This window comes from Chiloscyllium punctatum, chromosome 11, assembly GCF_047496795.1.
Source record: "Chiloscyllium punctatum isolate Juve2018m chromosome 11, sChiPun1.3, whole genome shotgun sequence".
NCBI lineage: Eukaryota > Metazoa > Chordata > Chondrichthyes > Orectolobiformes > Hemiscylliidae > Chiloscyllium > Chiloscyllium punctatum.
Window position 1 is genome coordinate 75,847,893 of NC_092749.1, and position 25,162 is coordinate 75,873,054.

Here is a 25,162-nt window from a genome sequence, read left to right on the forward strand (position 1 = left end):
GCTTCCTCAACATTACTTGACCTCCCACTTGCCTCTGCAAACTTAGCAACAATGCCCTTAGTCCCTTCATCCTGATTATTAATGTATAACATGAGTAGTTGTGGTCTCAACATGGACTCCTGTGGAACTCTATCCATGCCTGTCACATGCTCGTCACAAACTATAATTGTGTACTGTGTTCTGCAGCAGTTAGATTATGATTAGCTTTTTTCACATAAGATTTGATAATAGCCATTTAAGAAATCTTTGTCCACAATTACCTTAGATTTGTTGTCAACTTTGAGAAGCTTTTATTGATATTGTTGCAAAATAATTAGCAACATCTTTCTCCTTTTGATTGTCCTTATTTTCTATTTTTGATCTTTTATTGGAAAACTATTCACCATCAATGTCTCATTTTAAAAGTTAGTTGCATGAGAAACTTTTTTCTGTAATATCTCTAAATTTTATATAAATTTCCACTGTGCCTCTCCTGGCATCACCCAGTGAGACTCATCCTATGCTTCCAGAATTTTGGTATCACCGTTGAGACGTGGGCATTGATGAGGCTTGCTGGGGAATCTGAGCGTTCCACACTGGAGGCTTCCCAGTTAACTCAGGGCTGTACTGAAGATCACCCAGCTGGTTGGGCCAATAGAAGGATGGGCAAATCCCTCCAGAATTAGATACTGCCATAATTATGCCCTTCATCTGCATAACTCTGTCAATGAGCATGGAATCTCTGGCACCAGTCAGCGACAGGGAGGCCAGCTGCAATAAGTTCATAGTTTCTGCACACACTGGATTGCCAATTTGCCAGTGGAAAACTGCAGTGCTGTTGCAGATGGTCCTTTGTAGTCTGTTTCCTTGAATCATACATGAGCACAGCATATCTATACTATGAGAGCAGAGTACTGATTGTTTGGCAAGAGGACTCTGATTGGTAGAGGTATTGCCATGGAAAATGTGTCAGTTAATAATGACTGACCATTAACAGCCAGACTTTGTTTAAGTTCTAAACAGTTCAGGGTGACTCCCATTGGTCAAGACATTGCCTTTAACAATGAAACAAAGAATGGCTGACAACTATTTTGTTAAGTTGAAACAAATGCAGTCTATGCGCATGTTCTTTCTGTGGTAGGAGTTTGAATGGAAATCCCATTAATCACCCAAATGAGACATCATCAAGAGGAGAGGGAGGAATGAGATTAGATTTGGAAGCAAGGCTTTGGGATTTGAACAAGGAAGCAGTCACCAACTTTGGGACAGCATTGAAAGGGAGCGTGGGAAGAATTGTTGGAAGTTGAGGGATAAATGAGACTCTGAGGTGGGGCACACGGGAGGACCATCAGCCATAATGAGATGGAAGGAGGCATGTTCGATAAGAATGGTGCAGGGCAGGACCCTACACACTACCAAGGCCCAATTTAGAGGTGACCCACAAGACTCCTTTACTTCAACTTATGCTCCTTTTGGACCTCGATAGATGCTGTAGAACAGTCCCAATAGCTGATGTAAATTGAGAAATAAAGAAGGGCCTATAGAATCTGATGCATCTTAATTTTGGGGAAAAAAATCATTTAATCCTTTTTTTTCTAATCAACTTGTTCAGAGATGTTACTACAGACTTCTAGAGTAGGTGAGACTTGAACGTGGGTCTCTTGGTTCAGGGGAAGGGACATTACCTCTGCTCTACAAGAGGTCTCCAATGTGCATCTTAATTGGCCACTGTTGAATGTTGTTCAGAAGCCACCATTAGCCAGTTATCCTATTAATTGGGATGGTCTGCGTGTCTGATTGACTGCTTTGGACGCTGAACATCTTGATTTACAGGCTATTTGGCAAATGTTCCTGGGTCCCCTTCAAGGCATGGGCCCTTTTGATCAATACCATATGCACCAGCTCCTCCTGAACCCTTCCTCAGTGCTCAAGCCCAAGTGGAACAGGTGACACTCAATCATTTTAAACACCCCCTGCCTTTTTAGTACCTTTTCTCCATCTTTTAATTATTTCCAATATTTCATGTACTTAATTTGTCACAGCTTTAGAAAAATCCTATTCCGAACAAAGCACCGATGTAAAGCACTGATTTAGTATGTTGGGCATGTATTATTAATATGCCTTTACTTTTGCTAATATGCTTTTACTCTTTGGCTCCTAAATTCTGTATATTTGCTCTGCTATTTCCTTTTCCTTTTCTTGACTTCTTCCTTTCACCTGATTCTTCCTTGCATTATCTAACTGAGACCTATTATCGATGAACTCTGACTTTGAAACAAAAACAGAAATTCCTGGAAAATCTCAGCAGCTCTGGCAACACCCGCGGAGAGAAATCAGAGTTAACGTTTTGGATCATAAGACCATAAGATATAGGAGCAGAAATAGGCCATTCAGCCCATCGAGTCTGCTCCACCATTGAATCATAGCTGATAAGTTTCTCAACCCTATTCTCCCATTTTTTCCCCATAACCCTAGATCCCCTTGATACTCAAGAACCTATCTATCTCTGTCTTAAATATACTCAATGACCTGGCCTCCATATCCTTCTGTGGCAATGAATTCCATAGATTCACCACTCTCTGGCTGAAGAAGTTTCTCCTTCTCTCCATTCTAAAAGGTCTTCCCTTTACTCTAAGGCTGTGCCCTTGGGTTCTAGTCTCTTCTACAAATGACAATGTCTTCCCAACATCTACTCTGTCCAGGCCATTCAATATTCTGTATGTTTCAATTAGATTCCCCCCTTATCCTTCTAAACTCTGAGTATAGACCCACAGTCCTCAAATGTTCCTTAAAAGTTAAGCTTTTCATTCCTGGGACCATTTTCGTGAATCTCCGGGACCATGTCGGAGGTATGCGGCCCAAAACTGTGCACAATACTCCAAATGTGACCAGACCACAACCTCAGAAGTGCATGCATGCTTTTATATTCAAGTCCTCTCAAAATAAATACCATCATTGCATTTGCCTTCCTAACTACTGACTCAACCTCAAGTTTACCTTGAGAGAATCCTGAACTAGAACTCCCAAATCTCTTTGCACTTCAGACTTCTGAACTTTCTCCCCATTTAGAAAATAGTCCATGCCTCTTCTTTTACCAAAGTGCATGACCTCACACTTTCCCACCTTGTACTCAATCTGCCACTTCTTTGCCCACTCTCCTAACCTGTCGAAATCCTTCTGCAGCCTCAATGCTAGCTGTCCCTGTGCCTATCTTTTGTATCGTCTGCAAAATTAGTCAAATGCCCTTAGTTCCTTCATCTAGATCATTAATGTATAAAGTGAAAAGTTGTTGTCCCGAAACTTGATCCTTGCGGAACACCACTTGTCACTGGCCACCATCCTGAGAAGGACCCTTTTATCCCCACTCTCTGCTTGCTACCAGACAGCCAAACTTCTATCCATGCTAGCACCTTGCCTCTGACACCATCAGCCCTTATGTTACTCAGCAGCCTCCTGTGCGGCATCTTGTCAAAGGTCTTCTTGAATTTCAGGTAGATAACATCCATTGGCTCTCCTTGGTCTAACCTGCTCGTTACTTCCTCAAAGTATTCTAGCAGATTCATTAGGCATGACCTCCCTTTGATGAAGCTACGCTGACTTTGCCCTATTTTACCATACACTTGGAAGTATTCAGAAATCTCATCCTTCGCAATGGATTCCAGGATCTGACCCATGACCAAGATTAGGTCAATCAATCTGTAATCATCCCTCTTTTGCCTTATTCCCTTTTTAAACAGGCGAGTTAATAATCTTTCAGTCCTTTGGAGTTCTCCCTGATTCTAGTGATTCCTGGAAGATCACTACTAATGCATCCATCTCTTAGCTACCTCCCTTAGAACTTCTGGGGTATAGTTCATCTGGTCCAGCTGATTTATCTACCTTCAAGCCATTCAGTTTTTATAGCACCTTCTCCTTGATGATAGCCACCATACTTACCTCACTGTCTTGAATTATTGGGATATTACACTTGTCTTCCACTGTAAAGACTGGCCAAAGTAATTATTCAATTCCTCAGCCATTTCCTTGTTCCTCACTACTAACTCTTTAGTGACATTTTCCAGCAGCCCAATGTCCACTTTTGCCTGTTTTTTACCCTTTGTATATCTAAAGAAACCCGTACAATCTTCCTTTACATTAATGGCTGGCTTACCCTCCTATTTAATCTTCTCCGTCCTTATGTCTTTTTTTGTTTCCCTCCAGTGCTGTTTGTAAGCTTCCCAATCTTCTGGTTTCCCACTGCCAATCGCCACATTATCTACTTTCTCGTTTGCTTTTATGCTATCCCTGACTTCCCTAGTCACCTATGGTTGCCTCATCCTCCTTGGACCTTTTCTTTTTCCTTGGGATAAATCTCTGCTGTGTCTCCTGAATTACTTCCAGACACACTTGCCATTGCTGTTCCGCTGTCCTTCCTACTAGGCTTCTCTCCCAGTAAATTCTCCCAAGCTTCTCCCTCATGCTTCTGTAGTTACCTTTCTTCTGTTGTAATGCTGTTACCTCTGATCCTGTCTTCTCCCTCTCAAATTGTAGAGTAAATTCAATCTTATTATGATCTCTCCCTCCTCTGAGTTCCTTACGTTAAGCTCCCTTATCAAGTCTATCCCATTGCACAACACCAAATCCAGTATTGCCTCTACATTAGTAGGTCCACTACAAGCTGTTCCAATGATCCAGTGACCCTTCTCCAGAACACACAGTTCTGGCTATGGTTGCCTTTCTTTATCCCCATTGGGAATTGCCGAAGCAGTGCTTAAACGGCAGTGCTTAGGCGGCATGGTGGTTCAGTGTCCCAGTTTCGATTCCAGCCTTCGGCGACTGTATGGAGTTTGCACATTCTCCCCGTGTCTGCGTGGGTTTCCTCCCACAGTCCAAAGATGTGTAGGTTAGGTGAATTGACCAAGCTAAATTGCCCATAGTGTTAGGTGCATTAGTCAGAGGGGAATGGGTCTGGGTGGGTTACTCTTCGGAGGGTCGGTGTGGACTTGGTGAGGCGAAGGGCCTGTTTCCACACTGAAGAGAACTTAATCTAATCTAATCCATCACCTTTTTAAAATTCTCCTGTTTCTGCCTCCTTGATTACATCTCTACCTGCCAATACTTAAAGCTACCTGAGCAGATCTTCACTGGAAAACAATTCTCCAGTTAAGTGTTATTCCCACCTGTCCCCAATAACATCTTCAATAATCCATTGTGAATCAAGTATCTATCTAATTTTGCTTTCAATTACCCCTCTCTCCACCTCTCTCTAAAGAAAACGGTTCCAAACACTCAAGACTCTGAGAGGAAAAAAAACCTCATCACTGCCTTAAATGGGTGACCCATTACTTTAAAATTATGTCCCCTAGTTCCTGTTTCTCCTAAAAGGGGAAATATCTTTTTCATGTCCAATCTGTTGAGTTTCAATAAGAGTATCGCTCAACCAAACTCCAATGATACATGTTTTTCTAATACTTTTGTGTCCTTTCATGCATAAGATGACCAAATTGTATACTGGACTTCAGATGAAGAGGCATAATATCCTCTATAACTGTAGCAAAGCATTCCATTATCATTGCAATATATGACAACATTAGCAAGTAACTTTTAGTGTTTCATGTAGTGAGACATTCAGATCCCTGTGTAACCGCAAGTTCTGTAATTTGTCTTCATTCAAATAAAATGCTGTTTTTGTACGCATTCTGCCAAAGTGAGCAAGTTTATATTTCGCACATTATAATTTACTAATTTTTGCCAAGTTTTTGCCTACTCGCTTACCATATCCCTACTATATCATTGTTATGTCCTTTTCAGTACTTGCTTTCCTGTCTGTTTTTGTATCAACAAAGTTATCAACTTATACATTCATCCAAATTCACTATTGAAGCTATTCTGTTACCTACTATGTAATAAGCTCTTACTTTCTGCAATATTATTTCCTTGCTTTTTGGCAACCAGAACCTCCATATTGCGGCATTCTGTGATCAGAATCAGCGCAGCAAGTAGTTAGGAAAACAAATGTAATATTTGCTTTACTTGCAAAGGTGATGAAAAACAAAGAGTGAGATCTTGCTACAACTGTACATCAAGTTGGTGAGACCGCATCTAGAATATGGTCGAGTGTGTGTTGCTGGAAAAGCACAGCAGGTCAGGCAGCATCCGAGGAGCAGGAGAATCAACATTTCAGGCAAAGCCCTTCAGCCATACATTTTTGCTTTCCTCATTTAAACATTTATATGCCTGGGTTGAAGTTGATTCAAAGAATGTTCACAAAACTGCTGCTATGTAGCGTTGTCTTTTGAGGGAAGGTTGAACAGCGTGGACCTATAATCATTGCTGTTTAGAAGAATGAGAAATTATTTTATTGAAATGTAGTGTTCTAGGAATATTGAGTGTAGATTCTGAGGATCTTTCCCCTCATAGTGGTGAAGGACCATAAGACGTAACCTAGGTAAGCCATTCAGCTCATTGAGCCAGCTGATTTGATGGTCCTCGACTGTACGTTTCCTGCCCATCCCTGTAATCATGAACCCTTACGGTTAACAATCTGTCCACCTCAATCGTGCATATACTTAATGGCCCATCCTTGTTAGCCTGTGTGCTAAAAGGTTCCACGTATTTAATACCCTCTGAGAAAAAATTTTTCCTCATCGCTGTCTTGCTCTGAGATTATACCTTCTGTTTCTAGACTCTCCCACAAGACGAAACATCTGTGTCTATCCTGTCAAGGCCCCTAAGAGTCCTTTCTGTTTCAGTCAGGCTTCATCTCTTTCTTCTGAATTTCAATGAGCATAAGCCCAGCCTACTCAATATATCCTCATAAGAAAATTCCTTTATACCCAGGAGCAACCTAGCAAATCTTCTGTGGACTTGCTGTCATGCCAGAATAGGTAGTTCTTCAATAACCAGACAGTTGCATTCTTGTCCAACCCTGGATTATCAAAAGAAGCAGCACTTAAAAGTGTTGACGATGTAATTGTGTTACAGCCAACACATGTTTTAAAAGTTTGCGCTTTACAAACACAGTCCCCAATTTGTCAATCGCGACACAGAGAATTCATGTTAACAAAACGCACGTTATAGCAGAATGACCTGTATATATTTCCTTAGAGGATCAAAACTGTTCACAGTATTTCAGTGTGGTCTGATTACTACCTTGCAAAGTTTTAACAAGACCTTTTTTTTAATATTTGAAATAAGGACCAATATTCCATTTGCTTTTCCTCTTTTCTGCTGAACTCAGATGCTAGCTTTTTATGATTTATGCATGAACATCCCCAAATCCTTCCATTCTGCAGTTTTCTGCAGCCTTTTCCCCATTTAACTAATATTCAGCTCTTCTATTTTTCCTTCCGCAGTGCATAATCTCACATTTTCCTACATTCACTTAACAGATCCATATACTTCTGTAAACTCTATGTCATCCTCACTACATAACTTCCCACCTATCAGTGTCTTCTGCAAAATTGGCAACACTGCATTTACTTCTGTTATCCAAGTAATTAATATAAAATAGATAATTGTGTCCGCAGTATTGATCCATGTTCTGAGGAAGGGTCACTGAACCCAAAACGTTAACTCTTCTTTCTCTCCACCTACTGAATTTTTCTAGCAATTTCTTTTTTGTGTCACTGATCCCTGTGGTACTCCATTAGTTTCAGGTTGCCAATCTGAAAATGCCTCCTTTCTCTGTCTTCTATTAGTTAACCTTCAAGTAGTATTGGGGAGTGTGGTGAGGGATATAGAATGAGGCAGCATAGTTTCAGTATGAGGGGTATCTCAGTTTAAAATGGAGATGACGTATTTCTTCTTTCAGAAGGCTGTTTGTCTTTGGAAGACCAGGGAGCAGTGAAGGCTGATTAATTGACTATTCAAGGCTGAGATTATACAGTTTTGAATATAAGGAAATCTAGGGTTATGGGGAACGGACAGGAAGCACGGATAAGTTCAAAATCAGATTATCAATGATCTTTTTGAATGGCAGAGTAAGCTTGTGTTAACCCTATTCCTGATGAAGGGCTTATGCCAGAAATGTCGATTCTCCTGCTCGGATTTTCCCTGACCGGCTGTGCTTTTCCAGCATCACACTCTCGACTCTGGTCTCCAGCATCTACAGTCTTCACCTTCTCCTTAACCCTATTTCTTGTGTTCTTATGTCACTAAAATTGAATGCATTGGTATTTGAAAAGACTGTTGCTGACTTGTTTTATAGTGAACTACCAAAGCTAGACTGCAAATTGATACTGGATGAAACATTCAACTTTAATGGCTCATTTTTTGATTTTGGTTTGTTTTGTAATTCACCATCTCTGTTGTCTGTTTAAAAAGCAGAGATACCGACTTGACTTGTAATGGTTTCACAATAACTTATCAGTATCTATTTGACTATATTTGTGAAGAAGGTGTATCATAAAATCTTAAATTATTAAACATAACCCAAATTGTTTCAGTAAAATAATTGTGAATATTTATATTTTCAAATTTCCTTTTTTTCAGATATCGCCAATGGTTCAGGTTCAGGAGGAGGTTATCGACCTCCCCCCAGAACAAAAGAGGTGATAATTAATGGGCAAACGGTCAAGTTAAAATACTGTTTTACCTGTAAAATCTTCCGGCCACCACGTGCCTCCCACTGTAGCCTTTGTGATAATTGTGTAGGTAAGTGATTTTCTTGGGAGGTTTTTTCCTAAAAAAAATGTTATGATAAGACAAAAAGAAATGCTAATCATGAGCTTTGAATCTCCAGTTGCACTGCAGTGTTGTAACTAAAACAAAAATGTAGTTTCTTTGTATAGATGATTAGAATTTGATGAGCTGTATAATTGCACGATAATCTTCTAATGTTTGCATTTTTCTCGTAAGTTTAATTAAAGCTTATTGTTCTTTATTATTTTATAGTATATATTGTATAATATTATAAAAAGCTTGAAATATTCAATAGGTTATGCTCTAATTCCAGTTGGAGAAATTGTACTGCAGTGTCTTCTGTAACTTGCAATTAAGCTTTCCAAAGACTTGCTTTCACCCCAGTTTTCCTGAGACTCATTCCATACTTGATCATTTTTTTTCGTCAGTTCTACATTAAAGAGAGTTTTCATATGTGAGGTTTTCAATATTTGAGTACCTGGTGCAGTTGGAATTTTACAATGATCACAAAGCAGATATTTGTCTATTAAAATTGAGCTAATGGAATTATGCATTTTTGAATGTATACAACTTCAAAGTAATACATTGCCTTTTATTTCAAAAAAGCATATTAAACATTGAGCCATTATAATGAAATTCTTTTACTGAAGTAGAGATGTGGTTTTTAAAAACTCTTGAAAAAAGGATCAAATTATTGGATGTTGGCCACCTTCTCTGTGTCATTTATTATTTGATTATCAACTAAATTCTGTCATGAATATCATTTATATTTTGTTTTGTTGATTCAATGTTTTTATCGATATAATGTCCATGCCAATAAATTATTGCTTGTGCTGTAATATAACAGTAACAATTATGTAATGTATTCACATTGTGCTCAGTGTGGTCTTGTTGCTATGGAGATGAAAAGTGGAAAATTAGTGCAGTTTCTGATGGTTATCTATATAGAGCTTGTGGGAGTTGAGAGATTGTTAGACTATAAAAAGCTCTAACATTAGTGGAGTAATTATGTGTGTTTGTACTATGCCATAGAGATTTCTTTAAAACTCATAACTAAATTCCATGCATAATGTATTTTCACCATAAAATCTTGCAGTTTGAATGAAAGTGATTAAAACAGTATTCCACTAATCAACATGGAGGAATAGACATCCGGATTTAAGAGTTTTGAAGCTGGTATAGGTATTTCTGGTATAGCGTACATTTTAGCAGCGTGATTTGGCTATAATGTCGCTGAAGAATTAAGTAACAGTATTTGCCAATGGTGAGATTCTAGCGGGGATCAGTTCTCATGCTTTGTTCTGTGCGTGCTCCGATGTCCATGCCAAAATTTCTGTGCCATTCTGTGCATGCGCGATATCAGCGCCAGTCTTCGTGCTGTTCTGCACATGCACGATGTCTGTGCCAAAGTCTCTACGCTGTTCTGCGCATGTACGATGTCAGCACTGGTCTTTGTGCTGTACTGCACACACGCCAATGTCAGCTGCCCACAGGGAGCTTTCTGTGAGAAGTACTGTACAGAGAGTAGCTTTCTTACATTTTTTAAATGTACTGTGTTCAAGTTACTTTTGTTTCATTAATAAATATGATTTCAACCTTCATTCAGGCTGTGCTATACTTTGTGTTAGACATTTAGGTGATTTTTGAGCAATGGTGAATGATATTTTTTGTGGGTCTGCCCTCACTCCTCTTTTCCCAGAGGTCCCATTATTTATATTAAGCAATTTTTTGCAGCAATACAACTACAAAGTTATAGGAAAACTACCTAGATTGTATGTTTACTTAGACTAGCAAATAGTGTTAAGTGTTACATATTTGACTGTGTCTGATATGATTCTTTCTCTAGACTGAAAATCCATGATTATTTTTAAAAATAGTGCCCCAAAAATGCCATATATTGTGGAGAATACCTTATTGCTAGAAAATGGGAGAGAGGTGAATTGAGATAATGGAAAAACAGCCTTACAGGAATGAACCACTGACTAGGAATCTGTAGTCGATACCGTGATCTTTCTCAGGCTGAACAAAATAGATGTTTTTACAAGAAGTAAAATATTTTCAACAATGAAGATTGTTAATAAAACGTTGTAAAGGCTTACAGGCAGGATTGTGTGTATGTTTTGAAATTCCATTTACATGCAAGTTAGTGGCATAGTGAACAATTGTGATGCTTTAAAAATCACCAAAATACTGCAGTGACATTGCAGTATTGTTTGAATTCATAATTTATTGTATTCTTCAGTGCTTACAACATTTATTCTTGGAAAAACACCTTTTATTTAAATGCATATATTGTTGAGAGTGCTTAATTTTAAAATCAGATGTGATTACCACCACATAACAGCCTTATTCGAGCATTTAATGTTCAATTCTCTGATCTCTTGGATATCCTCCCTAGAAAGAATAACTTTGAGTAGGTCTGTATTGAATTCTAAAAATATTGATGATATGATCCCATGGCTTTTGACTAGTTGATCCAAAAGAATGTAGGCATACTTCAGACATATCATGAATGTTTTAATAAGAAGTTAATCTTTTAATCAATAATACACAAGCTAGACAGATACCGCCAAAAGATTCCAATGAGAAATTGAAGGAACTTTTGCAGCAGAATTTACAAAATTAGAATACTTTACTAACTGACATTCTTTCAGTTCATTTTAAATCCGGAAAGTGTAGCAGTTCTCAGCGGTTTGTATCAGGGCATATGGTGGAACTACAGAAAACTATGTTTAGGCTACATAGAGTTTTGTATTCAGTTCTAGAATCCACATTGTAAGAGCAATATGATAGCACTGGAGAGGGTACAGAGGAAATTTACCAGGATGTTACCTGAACTGGAGAATTTGTTATGAAGAAGATGGATTGTTCTCTTTGGAGCAGAGGAGATTGAGAGGGGACGTGATTGAGCTGTATAAAATTATAAGGAGCATAGACAAGGTAGACAGGAGGAAACTTTTCCCTTTTTGATGGAGAAGTCAATGAGCTATGAGGCATGGATTGAAGGTAAAGGGCAAAAGATTTAGGAGAGATGCGAGGAAAAAACTTTTTCACCCTGAGGGTATTGGGAATCTGGAACTCGCTGCATATGAGAGTGTTAGAAGCAGAAACCCTCGTAACATTGAAGAAGTATTGAGATGTGAATTTGCGATGCCAAGTCATACACTACTGTAGGCCAACTGCTCAAAAATGAGAATAGAATAAGTAGGTTTTTGACTGGCATAACTGCGATGGATTGAAGGGCTTTCTCTGTATTGTGGATATCTGCGATTTGAGTTTTTTTTTTATTAAGTCAAGCCAACTCAAGCATTTTCCATTTTTCTTTAACTATACGACAGTGCAGTGAAAAGGGCCAGGTAGAGACTATTTTTTAAAACTTATATTCAGCTTCTGTTCACAAAGCTGTAATGCAAGAATAGATTAAGAATTCAGAGAATTTAGAAAAATTCCAAAGGCAATCACATCCTCTCCATCATTCCCCATCTTTTCAGGACATGGTGAAGGACACTAATGTAATGGTCTCAAATAAGCATAAACAATTGATAGTACAGTGATAAATGTTAACTTTGTTTCTACTGCTGATTAAACAATCTGCATCTACCTTTCTTGTTGTATTGGCATAAGGTTTTAGTTTTGATCATGCAAGTTGAAGAAGGAAACATTGTACTTTTTACATTATATTACAATCTGTAAAATATCACAAACCAGTATTTGTTTCAAAACCAGATGCATTTGCAATTGGTTGACTGTCTGGAAACATTCCTTATTAATTTCATCACTCTGGAACCAGTGAGCACTATACTTTGTCACCATTCATTCCTTTTCTAACCTTACACAGCCTCTGTAGAATCCTGTGCAAAAGAGCTGATCATCCTATACATTGCTTTTGCGCTGCATACCAAAGGCTGTAGGTAGTACTTGACTCATTTTGCGCTGTGTTTCTCCTTCAGCCAGACCTATCCAGGAACAATAAATGGGTAATATCCACAGGTTTTATCACCTACTATCCCCACTAATTTGACTACTATTTAGCTAAAGCAGTCATGTCTGGCTCAGTGTTCTCCCATTTGTGCCTAGACTCATAGACAAGATGCACAAAAATTGCCTAATTGACATCATAAAACTGTTATCATAGTCTTAGACATCCATCATTGATCAATTAGTACAGGCAGCATGGTGGCTCAGTGGTTAGCACTGCTGCCTCACAGCAGCAGGGTTCCAGGTTCAATTCCAGCCTTGGGCAACTGTCTGTGTAGAGTTTGCATGTTCTCCCCGTGTCTCCGGTTTCCTCCCACAGTCCAAAGATGAGCAGGTCAGGTGAATTGGCCATGCTAAATTGCCCGTAGTGTTAGGTGCATCAGTTAGAGGGAAATGGGTCTGGTTGGGTTACTCTTCGGAGGGTCAGTATGGACTGGTTGGGCCAAATGGCCTATTTTTACACTGTAGGGAATCTAATCTTAACTTTTTTTTTAAGTTCCTTAGATGAAACAAAACCTGAAAATTTGACCTAAGCTGTAAGTCCTCTCATTCTAGTTCTCTGATTCTCTGAATATGCTAAACATGTCCTAGACCCAACTGTATTTAAATTACATGAGCATTTCTTGACAGAGTATACCAAATGTTAACGAAAGTAAAATGTTGTGGATGCTGGAAATCTGAAACAAACACAGGAACTCAACAGAACTGATAGCTTCTGTGCAGAGAGAAACTGATTTAATGTTTCAAGTCCATTGTGACTTTTCAGAATTGGTAGATACTTTTTTCAACTTAAATCCAGCTTCTTTTTAGAGAGTTCTCAACCAAAATAGACAGTAAGAATTCAGCAGAGTAAACTATTAGAAAAGTTCTAATGGCAGTTATGGAGTCATAGAGTGTAATACATAGAAATAGACACTTCAGTCCGACACGTCCATGCTGTCCAGATATGCCAAACTAACCTAGTTCACTTTACCAGTAATTGGCCCATATCCCTCTAAACCCTTCCTTCCTATTTGTATACCCCTCCAGATGCTTTTTTAAGTGTTGTAATTGTACCAGCCTCCACCATTTCCTTTGGTAGCTCATTCCATACACGTACCACCCTCTGCTTGAAAAAGTTGCCCCTTGGATCCCTTTTCACCCTCTAGTTCAGGACTCCCCCAACCCAGGGAAAAGACCTTGTCTATTTATCTTATCCATGCCCCTCATGATTTTATAAACCTCTATAATTTCACCCCTCGGCTTCCGACATGCCAGGGAAAACAGCATCAGCCTATTCAGCCTCTCCCTATAGCTCAAACCCTTCAACCCTGGCACCATCCCTTGTAAATCTGTTCTGAACCCTTTCAAGTTTCACACTATCTTTCCGATTGCAGGGAGACCAGAATTGCACACAAAATTCCAAAAGTGGCCTAACCAGTGTCCAGTACAGATGCATCATGACATCCCAACTCCTACACTCAAATGCTCTGGCCAGTAAAGGAAAGCATACCAAACTGCCTTCATTTTGCTATCTACCTACAACTCCACTTTCAAGGAATAATGAACCTGCACTCCAAGGTCTCTTTGTTCAGCAATACTCCCCAGGACCTTACCATTAAGTGTATAAGACCTGCCCTGATTAGCCTTTCCAAAATGCAGCATCCACATTTATTTAAATTAAACTCCATCTGCTACACCTTGGCCAATTGGCCCATCTGATCAAGATCCCATTGTACTCTGAGGTAACCTTCTTTGTCCACTACACCTCCAATTTTGATGTCATCTGCAAACTTACTAACTGTCCCTCCTATTTCATATTCCAAATCAATTATATAAATGATGAAAAGCAGTGGACCCATCACTAATCCTTGTGGCATACCACTGGTCACAGGCCTCCAGTCTGAAAAGCAACTCTTCACCATCATTCTCTATGTCTTCTGACTTTGAGCCAGTTCTGTATCCAAATGGCTAGTTCTCTTTGTATTCCATGTGATTTAACCTTGTTAACCAGTCTACCATATGGAGCCTTGTCAAACACCTTACTGAAGTCCATATAGATCATGTCCACGACTCTGCCCTCATCAATCTTCTTTGTTACTCCTTCAGAAAATTCCATCAAGTTAATGAGACATGATTTCCAACACACAAAACCACGTTGACTATCTGTAATCAGTCCTTGCCTATCCAAATCCTGTCCCTCCAACAACTTGCCCACCACTGATGTCAGGCTCACTGGTCTATAGTTCCCTGGCATTTCCTTACCACCTTTCTTACATAGTGGCACTATGTAAGCCAACCTCCTGTCATCCGGCACCTCACCTGTGACTCTTGATCCAAATATCTCAGCAAGGGGGCCCAGCAATCACTTCTCTAGCCTTCCACAGAGTTCTCAGGTATACCTGATCAGGTCCTTGGGATTTATTCGCCATTTTGTGTTTCAAGACATCCAGGACTTCCTCCTAAGTAATTTGGACATTTTTCAAGATGTCACCATCTATTTCCCCACATTCTAGATCTTCCATGTCTTTCTCCACAGTAAACACTGATGCAAAATATTTGTTTATTATCTCCCTCATCTCCTGCGGTCCACACATAGGCTGCCTTGCTGATCTTTGAGGGGCCTTATTCTCTCCCCACCCTTTTATTTTTAATGTAGTTATGCAATCCCATTGGATTCTCTTTTAACTCTATTTGCCAAAGCTGTCTCATGTCTCCTTTTTGCACTCCTGATTTCCCTCTGAAGTATACTCCTATAGCTTTTATCCTCTTCTAAGGATTCACTCGATCTCTGCTGTTCTACATCTGACACATGCTTCCTTCTTATTCTTGATAAAACCTCAATTTATCTAGTTATCCAGAATTTGTTACACCTACCAGCCTTGCCTTTCACCCTAACAGGAACAGACTGTCTCTGGACTCTCATTATCTCATTTTTGAAGGTGTCCCATTTTCCAGTCATCCTCTTACCTGCGGACATCTGTCCCTAATCAGCTTTTCAGAGTTCTTGCTGTATACCGTCAAAATTGGCTTTCCTGTGGTGTAGAACTTTAACTTTTGGATCTGGTAAAACCTTTTCCATCACTCTTTTAAAATTAATAGAATTATGGTCATTTGTTCTGAAGTGGTCCCCCACTGAGAGCTCAAGTCACTTGCTCTAACCTATTTCCAAAGAGTAGGTCAGGATTTGCGCCTTCTCTAGTGGGAACATCGACATAGCAAATCAGAAAATTTTCTTGTACACACTTAACAAATTCCTTTCCATCTGAACGCTTAACACTATGGCAGTCCCAGTTTCTGTTTTGAAAGTTAAAATCCCCCACCATAAGCACCCTATCATTCTTACAGATAATGAGATCTCCTTACAAATTTGTTTCTCAATTTCCGGCTGACTATTGGGGGCGGTCTCCAGTACAATCCCAGTAAGGTGATCATCCCTTTCTTATTTCTCAGTTTCACCCAAGTAACTTCCCTCGACGTATTTGCAGGAATATCCTCCCTCAGTACAGCCGTAATGTTGTCCCTTATCAAAAAACCACCACTCCCCCCTCCTGTCTTGCCCCCCTTTTTATCCTTCCTATAGCATTTGTATCCTGGAACATTAAGCTGCCAGTCCTGCCAATCCATGAGCCACATCTCTGTAATTGCTATGATATCCCAGTCCAATGTTCCTAACCATGCCCTGAGTTCATCTGCCTTCCCTGTTAGGCCTCTTGCATTGAAATAAATTTAATTTATCAGTCCTACCATGATCTCTGCTTTGTTCCTGCCTGCTCTGATTGTATGACTTGCTCCTTTTCCCAACTGTACCAGCCTCCGATCGATCTCTTTCCTCACTATCTCCCTGGGTACACCCCCCATCCCCCAATCTTACTAGTTTAAATCCTCCCGAGCAGCTCTAGCAAATCTCCATGCCAGTATATTAGTCCCCTTCCAATTCAGGTGCAATCCATCTTCTTTTATACAGGCCACTTCTAGCCCAAAAGAGATTCCAATGATCCGGAAATGTGAACCCTTTTCCCCTGCACCAGCTCCTCCGCCATGCATTCACCTGCTCTATTCCTACCTTATTATGAAGGGACAATATAGGAAGTTGGCAGAAATTTAAAAAGGAGGACCTCAAGGGTATTAATATCTGGATTACTCCCGGTGCCATGAGCTAGTGAGGGTAGGAATAGGAGCATAGAACCAATGAATGCGTGGCTGAGGAGCTGGTGCGAGGGTGAAGGGTTCACGGTGGCTCAGTGGTTAGCCCTGCTGCCTCACAGTACCAGGGACCTGGGTTTGATTCCAACCTCGAGTGACTGTCTGTGTGAGGTTTGCATATTCTCCCCATGTCTGCGTGGGTTTCCTCTGGGTCCTCCCACAATCCAACGATGTGCTGGTTAAGTGAATTGGCCTGCTATATTGCCCATAGTGTTCAGGTATGTGTAGTTTAGATGCATTAGTTAGGGCTAAAATGTAGAGTAATAGGATAGGGGAATGCGTCTATAAGGGTTACTCTTTGGAGGGTCGGTGTGGACTTGTTGGGTCAAATTGCCTGGTTCACACTGTAGGAATTCTATGATTTCTATGAATTTTAGATTTAGATTTTAGGTGGGGGGAGGGTACCCAGGGAGATAATAAGGACAGAGATCAGTCTGAGACTGGTTTCTGAAGAAATCATATCAAACATAAAAACATTAACTCTGTGTCTCTCTTCATAGATGGTGCCAGACCTGCATTTTCTGTTTGTTATTAATATTTGGGTCACTTGCTTCTGTTCCACTATGCTTGGAGTTGATGTGGCAACTGACCCACTAACTGTTAGATCTGTCAAAATCCTGCCTCAGCAAGCTGCCATGACTGCTGCAGCTGATTGTGTTGAATTAATAGAGGAGGAGTTTCCTTTTCCAACAACAACCATGCTTAGAAAGCAAGGTAGCTATAACTCTCTCACCATTCAATTTATTCTTTAAGAAACTCTAAAATAGCACGTGAGCAATCTGTTTCTGTCATATTGTTATGCATAACGTTTTACATGAACGCGAGGGTGATTTCTTTGTAACCCTATCAATCCACAGTGCAAATATTTGAATAGAATTAGAATACACTCTATATTCATGAAATCTTTCTGTTTGTCTCATGTTCACTGTGACCGTGCATAAAATGGAACTGTGTTCTTTGCATTCAGGGTCTCTTGCACATTCAACAGTTTTCTATCATGCAACCACAATCCGCTCTTTAGTTCCACCAGCTGCCTTCTCTTATAACAGCTTTTGTGTATCCCAGGAATTTGCAATAAACCATTACATACTTGCATACTTAATCTGTGATATACTGCATGTGATTTGTCCACTCATTTGGTTTAGATTTCTCACTAGGTTTCTCTTTTCTAACAAAGCCCCAAATTGTCCTTGTGGTGCCACATGACATGGGTAATAATTATTGCATTTCGGCATGGACTGCTTCAGTATCTGAGGAATTACGAATGACACTGAACATTGTGCAATCATGAGTAAAACCTCGGTTTCTGATGTTATAATTGGGAAGGTCTTTGAAGCAGCTGAAAGATGGTTGGGCATAAGACAGAAAATGGACAGAAAGAAGAGGCCTCCAAGTAGGTAAGGAGAAGACAGGAAAGTTGCAAGAGGTATGTGTGCTGTAAGTAGAAGGCTGCAAGATGTTGGTGGGAGGCTGCAAAGGTGATTGGATGAGAAGGATGAAGGCGACTAATGAAGATGGAGAGATGGGCCAGCGGGCGATGGTGAGAGAGAGATGGAGAGCCTGTAAAGGGATGGGGTGAATATGTGGAGGCTGAGAAGGGTATGAGGAAGCTGCATGGGGCAGCGGAGGATATGAGCAGGCTGCAAAGGTATGGAGGAGTAGACAGGAGTTTGGATGGAATGGGGAAACTGCGGGGCTGTGACAGAGAGGCTGTGGGAGGGGAATGGGAAATCTGTGCGGTGGCTGGGAAAGATGGGGAGGTCTGCAAGGAGGTGGGGGGACATGGAGATATAGAAAAACCTAGAGATGGGTTGGGGTGTGGGACTGGGTGGATAGTCTACAGCATGGCGGCGGGAAAGTGAGAAAGGACTGAAAGAGTGGAGGGCTGCAAAGTGGAGAGGGAACGAGGTGCAAGGGGATTGGAGTATGATGGGGAAAGTGGAAGGCTGCAAGAGGTTTGGAGATGTAGGAAAAGGCAGGGAGGCTGCAAGGGAAAGAGTAAAGTAGACTGCATAGAGAAGAGAACAGCTTTAAACCTGTCAACAAATGAACATTCTGCTAACTGGGAACAAGAGAAGCTTGAAATCACTGAGGTAATGAATTACTTACAAATGAATTTGGTATCTCCTTGTTTAAGGCTGCATATGTTCAGAAGCCTCTGTGTGGGCAATTACATTGGATACTTCTGTAATAAACACTCATTTCCTAAATTTGGATCTGAGATGCAGTGAAAAAGGTAGTAACTGCCTAGCTGAAATATTCTAGCTTCATGAATGTGCAATGGAAATAGTTTAACTTACAAAGTGCATGTCCATTGTTTGATTAAAAAGCCTTTTGTTGTTAACATATGCCCACGGCATTGTTCCAACTTATGTCTTGGAAATCAGTGTTTTCCTTGCCTGTTGTGGCTTTAAATGGAGACCTGATGATTATTAAAGATTTTGTTGAATTCTGCATCTGCATGTGTTCAAATGCCCTGTAAATCAACACAAATACAGGAAGTAAAGTTACTATGTAATTGCGTCACCTTATGAATGATTCAGAGAGAATGAAAGGAAATCAAAACATAATCCTGAAAAAATCTTGAGGATCCCTCAAAAATACATTGTTTTATGCCTTGATATCTCCAAATCAAGATAAATATTGCTCATGGCAGCAACAAGTTCAAAGTACATCAAACAAAATTTAAGAAGTACACCTCTTTAAGTCTGTAGCTAATTTTTATGCAGATAAATTATTTATGGTGGCTTACAGGAAGTCCATGAAATGTTTGCTATGGTAAGGAGTTGGAAGCAATCCAGAGAAGGTTCACTAGGTTGATCCCACTTATGGAGGGATTGTCTTATGAGGTGAGGTTGAGTGGATTGAACTTGCAGTCATTGGAATTTAGGAGAATGTGAGGAGACCTTAATGGAACATATATGTGGTGACGTTGTTTTCCATTGTGGGAGAGTCTAGGACCAGAGGGTATCATATCAGAGTGAGGACTTGTCTATTTAAAACAGATTATGGAGAATTATTTCTGTCAGAAAGTGGTGAACCTATGGAATTCTTTAGTACAGAGCACTATTGAAGCTGCCTCATTAAGTATACTCAAAGTAGGCAGGTGTATTTAAAGTGGATAATTTTGAGATATTATTTTGGTATTAAAAACAAGGAAAACACATACTTATCTGAAAACAAGTTTTTGAGAAGAAAGGCAACTGCAAGTATATACATGTGATTTATTTTTTACTAAAAGTTGCAAAATTAGCCAATAAGGCCATTACAAAAGCAAACTCATTTTGAGAGGAATACAATTGAAAGGAAAATAAATTACTTTTTAATAAATTTAATTGGTAGTTAATAACCAAGTCATTGGCCAGTGTAGTTTGTTCTGCCACTTCCTGAAAATAAGTGGTTCCATTCCCCCTTGAGGTTAGTTCTTGAAGGTAGGTCACCCTGCCTCAAAAAGTATTTTCCATCATTCAAGAGTTCAGGTGTGCAATCTCTTAGTGGACAGAGAACTTTATGAGGAGCTAACTGCTTGGATTACATGATTGTCGGTCTTGCTGTGTTGTATGCACAGGTATCCGTTAGAATGGAGATCAAAATAATGGCATGGAAGTCACTTGGCTCAGTACTATGGTCAGTTCAGTAAGGTAGGGGGACAAAATTACATTCTGCTCAGCTTGATTTCACAATGCTCAGCAAGTTGTGATTAATGATCCCAGCCCCAAAACCATGGGCAAGCAAAATTCTAGCCTTTGGGTCACTTTTAGTTAGAGCAAGGATGAGAGAGAACATCTGATTGTTTTTAATAATGAGAAGCTATTTTTACTGCAAGTTGGGAGAGCATATATTTAAACTCATCAACAAAGGATAGCTTAAAATTTCTTTTATCCAGATTTTTAGTATGTGCAAACTGTAGTGCAAGTAAAATATACAACTGGTTTGAAAAGCTAAGTAAATAAATAATTGTAAAACCTTATTTGTAAAAGTTAATATTGTGGATTAAAATGAGATGACTGGTCAGTGTGAGTACAGTAGATTGATGCCACTTTCAGGTGTAATGTACTGAATGGTCTCATTCCTTTGTTGTCAGATTCTGTAGTTCCTGTCATATGTAAACACTGATTTTCCAAAATGCCAATTTTTCTCCCATGTCTCACCTAGATATATTTGGTTTCCAACCCTGGCTGTGCCTTAATACCAGCCTTTGCATTTTGCTCTCATGCTGCAATTAGTATTTTAAAGTGTAGCTATACGTAGGGCAGAAGAAATGTGTTTGTAACAAGTCAAATGGCATACCATGTGAGATCTGACAGCTCTCCTTTACATTGTGGAACAACTGACCCTTATCCTTCCCCTCTTTATATATTAATCATTGTGTCAATGGAAAGATAATAGCTGCATAAAGCTTCTAATCCACTGCAGTTTCTGAGATCATCAAGATCTTATTTGCTGCATTTCAACAACATGTATAGTGTATTCTCATATCTTGCTTGTTTCCATTTCTATCCTATTCTAAGTGACTGTTTGTGATCAAAATTGAAATCTTGTTGACTCCTAATGTTTATAAATTAAAAATGTTAATTTTCTACTTCCAAGTTAAATGCAGAAAGTCACATATTTCATTCATGCTCATCCTAGCTCCCTTCAATCATTTGTTTTGATAATGTGCTTATAAACCTGTTCCTCACTTTGCTAAGATCATCTGGTGTCAGTATACTACCCTTTTAACCCTGACAATCCTCAATCTTTGAAAACTCTGGAACCTCTAAAGTAAAACCAGATTTATCTCGGTTATTTTCAAGTGTCAGCTGTGGTGCCAATATTAGTTGATTGTGGATATGAGGAATTGAAGAATTGGGAATAAAAGCAAAATAATATGGGTGCCTGAAATCAGAAATCAGTACAGAGAATGCTGGAACAACTCAGGTCTGGCAGCATTTGTGGAGAGAAAAAGAGGAGCACCACTTTGATTCCAGTATTACTTTTCTTCAGAACCTGGTAATAAAGTTAATCAAAAACAAAAGCAGAAATTGCTGGAGAAACTCAGCAGGTGTAGCACCGTCTGTGGAAAGAAAGAAGATTCAGCATTTTGAGTTGAAATGTCAACTCTGTTTTCTCTTCACAGATGCTGCCAGATCTGCTGGGTTTCTTCAGCAATTTAGGTTTTCAAACTTTCAGAACTTTAGCATCTGCAGTTCCTTGTTTTTTTTAATGTTGTTAATTCGACATGTCATAGCACATCTGTGGCAAGTGCGATTTGGACCTCGATCTTCTGGCCCCGAGGTAGGGACTCAACCACTGTGCTACAAGGCCAAGACATTTATGTAGCACAATTCATACCATCAAGTGGTACCAGTACAGTATACAATGAACTACATGTATGTCTAAGTGTGGTCACTTTGGTCATGTAGGAAGCACAGCCAAGTCTCTCAAATACCTAGATTTTTATTTGCGATTTACATTTTAAAAGAAAATGGAGCCTACAAATGCACATAGTAAATATTCTGGGATGTATGTAAACTCAATTAGTACAATGTGCAATTTAGAGAAAAAAATTAGTGTTTTTTGGTTGTCTAATAGTCTGGTCAATTGAGAAATAAATATTTATTAGGACTATGGGGAGAGACCTGTTTTTCAAACTGAAGTTGTGTCCACCCAAGAGTGTGGAAATGCCTTAGTTTAACATCTCATCCAAGAGATGACATGTCCAACAGTGTAGGACTCCCCCAAATTAAATATAAAGTTTCCATAGTTCTAGTGGATTATAAGGCTGCTTTTTCATTGGGGAGAGATGATTGGTGGTGATTTAATCTGAAGGTCACCATTCCTTGGGAAGAGAGAGGTTGAGGAGGAAAGTCCTTCATGGTAACCTCAGCTGGTGCAGGAGTTGAACCCACGTTGCAAACCACCTTTCCAACCAACTGAGCTAGCTGATCCCCATTTTCCCCAAGTATTGCACTGGAGATTCAACCTCGATTATGTGCTCAAATCTCTGACTTCAGCTTTAACCAGTGACCTTGTGATTTGAATTTTGGTCCTTCTGGTATCCACTTCCCAAATCAAATTGTGAATTTGGCTTCCCCAATTTTCGAGAGATGTAATAAATTGAGCTTAACTTTACTGAAGATGCATTTAATAGTATTATTCAAATCACATATACTTAGGGCCAGATACTATCTACCAAGCTGTTGGCTTAATTTGGGAAATTGCTTGACTTGCTGGACCTATATTGGTGAAAACAATGCCGAAATGTGTTCAGGAGGGGGGTTTGAAATATAATCAGGCCAGGAAAATTTAGATGCAGAGCTTACACAGCCACCAGTGTGAGCAAATGCTGATATGGGCTAGCTAGAAGACCTGACTTAGTTCTTTGGGACTTTCTAATCCTTACCCTCATACCCCTTCTCCACCTCACTCCAACCCCCATTTAATCCATTCCCCATGGCTGCTCATAAACCTTTATGTTAAATCGGTGCCACCTCAAGGTTCTACATCATACTTAATGCCCCTCATACCCTCCATTCCATTGCATAGTGTTAAAATATAGAGGTCGAACCCCTCTGTTAATTAAAACCAAACACCCAGAAAAGCTTGCCTCGCCTTTGTAGTCTATTATAATGTGAGTGACAGAAAACTCCTAAATTCCACTACTTAAAGAAAAATGACCATTTATTTTCCAAGCTCTAATAGTGAACACTAAACAAAAAATATTCACAAAATCCAAGCCCCATTTATTTTCTTAACTACTTGCTATCTCACTCCAACTCTAAATATTAAAAAATGCTGTTCCAATACCACAATTATTAAACATTCCATTAACTTAATCTCAAGACCACACAGTTTCTGTCTTCTCAGCTGTCTTCAATCTTCTACCTGCTGCTCTCCCTGGGTCGTCTTTTCTTTTTACTGTGAGTATATTTTACTTGAAAAGGTGTGTCTTCTAATTTCTTTGAGAGTAAGATTTTAGATAAACAGTTAGCTCTCCAACTCAACGGCAGTTGCTTGGTTGATCAATGGCAATTGCTGTCTGACCAATTTTCAAAATTCCGGCGCTTTTTATACCCCCAACATCATACCGTCTTATTGGTCCACGTTGTCAAAACAATAAATTTAAACTCAATTGGACTTTAATATCCTGGGCATAATTTAAACTAATTGGTTAAATTTGAATTGTTGTCAAAGCAGCAACTAAAACTGAGGTATCCATTTAAAAGCCATTTGCGACATGTATCTGTTCTGGAAAAGCTCGTCTCCCAGCCTTTCCCTTCAGGCAACTGAGCCTGCACTTTAAATTTACTTCAAAATTCAGAAACCACTTCCTATTTTAAAGTGTACACACATGCTTTCGACTTAGTAACAATATTGACACATTCAGTGTCCACCATGGGCCTAGGAATCTTTTGGAGACTGGGAAAGGAACTTTTAACAACTCTGTATACTTCTACACATTTGAGAGGTTTTTTCTCGCAATAGAACATAGAACAGTACAGCACAGCACAGTACAGGCTCTTCAGTCCTCAATGTTGTGCCGACCTTTTATCCTACTCTAAGCTCAAACTAACCTACATACCTTACATATTACTATTGTCCATGTGCCTATCCAAGAGTTACTTAAATGACCCTGATGTGTCTGACTCTACTACTGCTGCGGACATTGCATTCCAATCACCCACCACTGTGTCTAAAAGACCTACCTTTGACATCGCCCCTAAATCTTCCTCCAAGCTCCTTAAAATTATGCCCCCTCGTGATAACTATTTCTATCTTGGGAAAAAGTCTCTGGCTAGCCATTCCATCTATGCCTCTCATTCTCCTTCTCTCCAATGAGAAAGGCCCTAACTCCCTCAACCTTTTTTCATAAGACATGCCCTCCAGTCCAGGCAGAAGCATGGTAAATCTCCTCTGCACCCTCTCCAAAGCTTCCATATCCTTCCTATAATGAGGCGACCAGAACTGAACGCAATATTCCAAAGTGTGCTCTAACCAAGGCTTTATAAGGCATAACCTCGCAGCTCTTAAACTCAATTCCCCTGCTAATGAAAGCCAACATACTATACACCTTAACAACCCTATCAACTTGGGTGGCAACTTTGAGTGATCTATGGACATGGACCTCAAGGTCCCTCTGTTCCTCCACACTGCCAAGAATCCTGCCTTTAACCTTGTATTTTGATTCAAATTCGACCTTCCAAAATGAATCACTTCACCCCTTTCCAAGTTGAGCTGTGTCTGCCACTTCTCAGCCCAGCTCTGCATCATGTCGATGTCCTGTTGCAACCTAGTGTTGCAGCCCTCCACACTATTCACAGTTCCACCAACCTTCATGTCATCGGCAAATTTACTAACCCACTCTTCCACTTGCTCATCCAAGTCATTTTTAAAAATTATTAAAAGTAGAGGTCCC

The 25,162-nt window shown here is 39.7% G+C and overlaps 1 protein-coding gene across 2 annotated transcripts in view; it reads left to right on the forward strand.

Annotated features, from left to right (window-relative positions):
- Positions 1 to 25,162, forward strand: part of zdhhc14 (zDHHC palmitoyltransferase 14) — a 203,085-nt gene that overhangs the window by 115,692 nt on the left and 62,231 nt on the right. For both annotated transcript variants that reach the window (XM_072581069.1, XM_072581070.1), the window contains exon 3: positions 8,452 to 8,613. In XM_072581069.1, the coding sequence (XP_072437170.1) occupies positions 8,452 to 8,613 (162 nt within the window). The remainder of the gene's footprint in view (positions 1 to 8,451; positions 8,614 to 25,162) is intronic.